We start from the raw sequence: 7,092 nt of genomic DNA on the forward strand, positions 1-7,092 counted from the left end.
CTGTTATATTATTAAAGTGATACAGTCTAATTTGTGGTCATCGCTTAGGTCCTGTTATCGAAATAATTTTGGCATAAGGCACATCAAAATAAAGTTCAGAATTTTAGATTTTCCGTGAAGCATTGATATGAAAGAATGTCTGAGGATGTCTGCCTTTAGTTTGTATAAGTGAAGCTGATGCGTGATTAAAATACTGTAACTATTATTTATTTAATACATATGAAATATATATATTTAAGTGTTATTAAATATAAATAAATATGGTTAACATATAAAATAATTAGCTATTAAATATATATTAAATTAATTTTCAGTAGCCTAAACGGCCAAAATCAATATTAAATTTTTTTAAATATGTTTTTGGTTTGTAATTTTGATATAGGCCTATTAAATAGTATATTTTAAAGAAAAAATCAAATGCATTAATCATATTTAAAATTTACATACAATACATATTAAATAATTATTTTTTAAGTATTAAAAACTGTTATTTGTCTAAAGCACATTCACAACAATTATAAGTTGATGTAATAGGCTTATGTTTTTTTAACTACAGATCTTAAAACTTCGTTTGCTCGTTTACTGATATCAATCTTTTATAACACTTTATAATAACTAGCTCGCTAAAAATAAAAACAGCAGCTTGTTAAAAATTAAATTATGTAAAGATTTGTTAAAGATTCATAGAGAATATTTCCTAAGTTTCATGGAAATCGGATTATCGGTAGGCATAGCGATATACATTTTTTTTAAATAGACTAATGATATAAAATGGGAAAAAATTAAATTTCTTTGTTCAAACGAGAATCTCACTTAATTTTGATTGTTTATCCTGATTCTGACTTGGAAATGTTTATTATTCTTCCTTATTGTTCTTTGTTTTGCTTTTGCCTCACGATCTTTGTCCCCGGGCCAAGGGCTATTTGCATATAAAGTCAACGCGGAAAACGTCTCTTGAGTAAACATTCAACACATTTTTGACCAAAGCGATTATGTGTCAATGAAATAAATATGCTGCTTTAGTGCTTATCTAATGGACAAACAATTATTATAGTTGGCACAATACCTGGCATGAACGTTTGGGTTGTGTTCCAAATTATTATATAGTGAATAAGATTGTCCTGGAGTATCGTCTTCTATAATGATATGAAATAGAGAGTTTCTGTTTGGTAAAACTAGTTGCTCAGTTTTATTAAAATAATACAAATTTGAAATCATAGATCAAAACAATAGAATCCAGCCTGATTTTGCTCTTGAATTAGCTAGAAGCTTGAGATATGTTATTCATATTATGTAGATACGTTTTAGACAGTATATTCATGAATTATACCATCTTTCATAGTTAAATAAATAATAAGTCCCTGTAACCTATCAATAAAAATAATATGGACAAGGTTTAACTGAATAGAATTTACATCACATGCATAACATTGGCTCTATTCCGGAAACCCAGCGGTTAAGCTTATAATCGAAATGTTAGTCAAACTCGGATACAATAATATATGCCTAAACTTACGAAAAAGCTGTGCTAAAATAAGCAAAATTAAAGAAAGTAAAAATAATACCGTGTTTTCCAACTCAATAATGAGTCATGTTGAGCAAAACCCGCTTAAACATTATAGCGAGAACGACCTCAAAAGCAAACATTGATGAATACTTTATTATACATGTGATCCAGCGTTACTTGTTCATATGAATAAATCTTTGTTAATATGAATCCGTTTAAAATCGTTCATGATTACGTGTGTTATTATGTTGAAGTTTTTATTAGAAACCTACAAAGTTGTATTTTTGGTAGCACCAAAACTTTAATATCTAAAATATTTTAACTATGTTCGTTTGCAAAATTCGATATTTCCCAAATCAAATTCGTAACAATCCAAGGTTTGATAACCCATGGCACAAGTCAGCTGATAAGCGTTGACCCTTGTACGGTATTTCCGCGATCTTGTAGAGCAACAAATAGTTCACTGACGCACTCTAGGATTCCCCCGAGGTTGTCCTATATAACCCCCTACCCTCTCAGTCCGGCCAGTCGTCAGTAGCACTTCCACCATGACTTGGACCTCATCTGTCGCGTGTCTCCTGGTACTCGCCCTCGCCTCCGCCTCGCCGGTGGAGGAGTCTCGGCACCAGAAGGAGCTCAGGGAACATTACCAACATCTGTCCTACATCACAGAATACTCCTGTCATCATCCCCAAGCTAGGTCTGTCCCTGTACATGAACTACTCTCACCGTACCAGACCCGAGGAAAGGCCTACTTCCCTGAGGTATGTAAAGTGCATTCGCTAGTTGAAACTTTAAAGTGTGAACATTATTAAAAATAATTTACCAAATAGTGTTTTTATCGCTTAAAAACTACAGTAATTTATTTTCAAACGTTACTTATACAACAAAACGTCCATTAAACTACAATGTAGGCTTACGTTTAATTATTTTTTTTATTTATATTACTATGTAGGGTATTTCAATCACAATTTAAATACAAACTAGATTATTTCAGTTGAGAAGCTCACAAGGAAACGCCACTACGTTTAAATTGTTGGAGTACAAAAATATTTTAAAGTTATGCTAAATTATTGTCTCAAATTATTTTTTACTGTGCATACGAGCCTAATAATATTATTTATAATGCTGTTGATTAAATATTGATGGTTTGATATACAACTTATCATTTAAAATAGATCAACAATAATATTTGTTTTGTATCCACGGTTTTTAATGTTTATTAGTTCGCTAGGTGAACTTTGATATAAGAGTGGTCCAACCTGAACTAACACGTAATTACATGTAAACAGACTGTTTGAACATTACCGTTGTAACACTTTCTTAGATTATTGCCAATATTTGGCAGTTTATTATTAATTTTATTCATAGTTTGGTAGTTTTGGTTTTGGTTTTGGTTTAGATATTTACGTGCAAAATATTGAGACATATCTTGGTGTACACGTCAGTACAAAGTTGACTATGTAAAATGTCTTTCCCTTGCAATCTTTAGTATTGTACTAGCTCATTACAATTCTATAAACTATTTTTATGTCCATAGAGAAACTTTTAATTATGGTCAGCAACGATGACAAATATGAAATAATTTTCATTTATGGAAAAACCAGCGTGCTTTAATCATTATCAACTGAAATAGTAACGCTTAGTTTTAAAGCAGTTACAGCGTATGTTCATAAAAGATAATAATTTGTTATAACCTACAATATTTTACTGGCTAACAAATAAATCTACCATGGAATTTATAATTCATAATAAACAATTTTGATAATAAATAAATTATTATTCGTAGTCTATGTTGGTAAATATTCATTTATACACCATTATTAATAATTTTTTGTTTTTAGTAAAATTATCTTGTAAAATAATAATAATACTTCATTAGTAGGTTTACAATCTTAACTACAATAGAATGTATCAAATTAAACTTTGACTATAGTTTAAGGTGGGTTTTTTTTAGAAATAAATTCTGAATGTTTAATTTTTACTTGAAAAGTCAATCTAATTCCAAAATCTGTTTTTAAAACATCAAAATTACAATTTGGTACAGACAAAATTTAAATCTCTGTTAAAATGTTGTAGACAACTTAAATTTTAACTAGTGGATAAATGGCATTATCACCGTATTCTTTATATTGCCTAAATTCAATACGTCGAAAGTTCAATAATATATTTAATATTTAAAGCTTAACCACTATACGTCAGAACATTAGACATACGACATTTTAGACAGAAATAGTCAATAGTCGTCACGCCAGGTATTTCCCTGTTTTAGGAATTTTAAGTATACAGTCAATTAAGTCTTGTCACAAAACAGATTAGTATTGAGCAGGCTATTCTTATTCAGTATTGTTATTTATTTAGTATTTTATAAAGTAAACAATAAATTTTATATCTTCATAATTTTATAGTTAGTAGTTAGACCATAAATTCAATCCAATACCTAATTATATGAAAAGAAAAGAAACCTTAGATTTCCCACATGCCTCTGTCTTAATCTGATATAGATGCTTGAAATAGATTTAACATTCACACACATTCAAAACTAAAAAGTAGAAAATAATTTATGAATAAAAAACATTTTTAAAACAAAACGTTTTTAAAGACACTAAAAAATAGAAAATAATTTATAAATATGTAGAGAGTATAAATACTTGTAAAATTTAAAACGAAAAACGTGGAGTGAATGCAATAGATATAATACATTAGTTCAATAGGTGAAGGTAATTGTAAATTATCTATTGCATGCACCCCACGTTTTTCGTTTTGAATTTTACAAGTATTTATACTCTCCACATATTTATAAATTATTTTCTACTTTTTAGTGCGTTTAAAAACGTTTTGTTTTAAAAATGATTTTTATTCATAAATTATTTTCATAGAAACCCCCGTTGACTGTGTCTAAGCTGTGAATGTTTCTAGGTGACCATTCTCCACCGCTGCGACACTTTCGCTGGTTGCTGCGAGGGAGGAAAGAAGTGCAGCCCTCTACACGCCGAGGTCGTACATCTGCCCTTCAAGGTCACCTACCTCGAGGACATGCACCACCACCACAAGGTGAATACCACAATAATATTTACACCACTAAGGTTTTAGTGCAGGGGATTTTGTGTTAGGTCCTCACTGTCGTGCGTATATAGTGTATACCCCCAGTAGATATTTAAAATCCATGATTTAACCCCTGAGCTGTTGGTCATAATGTATGACTAAATTACTTACTTAGACGATACTCGCCAGACAGCTCAAAAACAATGTTTGTTCTAGACATGTTTCGGTGTAAGAACACCATCGAAACATGTTCCAAACATATTTCTTTAGCTGTATATATGACACGAATTGTGTGAGTAGTTTTGTCCCACACACTGCACAGTTCGTAGAATCCTAGTAAATCTGTAGTTTAATTTATAGCTTAATGTTCAAACTTATATTATAAATTAAGGCGTTGAGTTAATCGACCTAAATAAACTGTGCGGTTGTAAATGTAAAAAAATTATATAGGTAATGGATATGATTTTATTAATACCTAAAAATATAAACTATGAAAGTGTATGCTGTGCACTGTATTCCCGACCAGCAGCTTAAACAAGTGTTCTTATAGTCTTTTGTCACCAACTAAACTCAATATATTAATTACCATCACATACCATTAAAATCTATTACCTCGTGACTGGTGTTAGTTAATTACAATTTGGTAAAATACATTGTTAACGTCTACGGTTTGTAGAATATTAGTCAAACTCAAATTTACCCTCCTAATACAAGCTAACACTGCTCCTGAGCTGTAGAATCGAAAATATCCCATCTCATGTTCTTACAAAGGATAATCGTTCATTACTTAACTAGTTTTATGAGTTCCAAACTCCATAGTCAGATTTCTGACCCAAAATATGTCCTTACCGTTTCATGCGTTGTACCTTTAAACAATTTCAAAAAATAATTCACATATATTCGTTATGTAGCTTATCCTTGATCTTTTGGCGGTTAAAGTTGACACAATTGTAATTTTTAGGGCGAATGGGAGATGGAATACTTCAGCTTTGACAACCACACCGTCTGCCATTGCGACCACCGCCGTGGCCTGTACAGTCCCGACCAGCACCACGATAGCCACGATCACCACGACAGCCACGATCACCACGACAGCCACGATCACCACGACGAGCACTCCATCAAGGGCGACTTCCGCGACGAGCTCGCCGTCCACGATGAGGCCCACCGTCTAGAGCCCAAACACGAGAAGAAAATAGACTCTTTGTACATTACTATCTGAACACGTCATCAAGTATTACCAGTATTTTATAATTTTGTACAGTTGAATTTGAAACCTAAGACAAAATAAATTTAAGGTTTTTTAAATTGTGTTTTTTGCTTTACCCTGCTGAAAAGGATAAGAATGCTTCATGATGATGTTATAGACTGTGGTTTATTGAAGAATATTGGAAATGTGTAAAATGGAAATGGTAAAATGGCAAACTACATCAGGGTGTTTGAAATACCCCCGCCGCAGAAAACCTGTTGACTATGCGAATTTCCAATTGTCTGGATTGATTTTAAATTAAATCTATTAAAATGACATTAGCTTTACCGGGTAACTTACCTAGGTTTGCAGCTACAAGGAAACTAATAAAGTGTGTGATTTTAGTAAAATATTAATAGCCTAGTAGGAAAATATTTAATATGTCTACACTGATGATATGATGTAATTTTTAGATGTCTACTTACAGTTTTTCTCACGCTGAATCCAAAAATGCAATCAGTTTTTGTCGGTGAGATTCCTAAGTGGCTGTAAAACGAAGGTTAAAATTACGAATCTAAGGTTTATTTAGCGGTACTATATTTGCCAAGTTTGATTAAAATATATCCATAAACTAGCAAACTACAATAGTTTACTGTTTACTTATTCTACATAATAATATGTAACATAGGCATTTAAATTTCCAACTTTTAAATTTTCCCCGTTATCAATAATCGTACAAAAACACTTTAACATGCTAAATTATTTGTTTTTTAAGCTCTCTAAAAAGTCTAGACAGAAATTGGGAAATTTTGTGTTTTGAAGGTCAAAAATGAGGAAACCCTATTTTCCCCCATAAAACCTCGTTCCCATGGTCAGATCATGCTGTTTCACGAACTCATTCAAGTTTTTCCGTCTTACACCTTTAAACCAAATTTTATCAAAGTCGCACAAAAATTACTCAAGTTATCGTGTTCAAGGACACATATAAACTCTATATAGGGGGGAATGACTTTTGAAGAGTTGTAGCAACTGTTATGTATGACCCATCAACCTGGTCAGCAACGACAAAATAAGGTATAATATAGAATTTTAGACACTAACGCATTCTGGTACTGGCTCATACAATTTACATTCTTGTTTAATAAAAAGTTGGATACAGCTGGTCCATATAGATGGGAAGTCTACTTCAGTATCCAATAGTCAATGGTTTTACTTAACAACACGGGTAACGGACCAATGAGGTTCATGGATTGAGAGAAAATAAGTAAAACTAGGTGAAACCCGTCGAAATCGACGGTCACTGTCAAGGCTTACGCTAATTATTCATCTACGGAAAGTGAGGTGTAGTAGA

At 31.8% G+C, this 7,092-nt stretch overlaps 1 protein-coding gene across 1 annotated transcript; it reads left to right on the forward strand.

Annotated features, from left to right (window-relative positions):
• The first annotated feature begins 2,015 nt into the window (after window positions 1–2,015).
• On the forward strand, window positions 2,016–5,860 carry LOC129005566 (histidine-rich glycoprotein-like). Its single transcript, XM_054434480.1, has 3 exons — window positions 2,016–2,271; window positions 4,427–4,561; window positions 5,514–5,860. The coding sequence occupies exons 1-3, from the start codon at window positions 2,056–2,058 to the stop codon at window positions 5,772–5,774; spliced, it is 612 nt and encodes a 203-aa protein (XP_054290455.1). The 5' UTR covers window positions 2,016–2,055; the 3' UTR covers window positions 5,775–5,860.
• The last annotated feature ends 1,232 nt before the right edge of the window (window positions 5,861–7,092 follow it).

Source organism: Macrosteles quadrilineatus, unplaced genomic scaffold, assembly GCF_028750875.1.
Source record: "Macrosteles quadrilineatus isolate MER2022 unplaced genomic scaffold, UCM_ALF_1.0 Scaffold_23__1_contigs__length_1887923, whole genome shotgun sequence".
Taxonomy (NCBI): domain Eukaryota; kingdom Metazoa; phylum Arthropoda; class Insecta; order Hemiptera; family Cicadellidae; genus Macrosteles; species Macrosteles quadrilineatus.

Bases quoted from the DNA above. Each gene is read 5' to 3' on its own strand.
- LOC129005566 (XM_054434480.1), top strand. From the start codon at position 2,056: ATGACTTGGACCTCATCTGTCGCGTGTCTCCTGGTACTCGCCCTCGCC. The intron at 2,272-4,426 runs GTATGTAAAGTG...GAATGTTTCTAG, and splicing joins GAAAGGCCTACTTCCCTGAG to GTGACCATTCTCCACCGCTG. The intron at 4,562-5,513 runs GTGAATACCACA...TGTAATTTTTAG, and splicing joins ACATGCACCACCACCACAAG to GGCGAATGGGAGATGGAATA.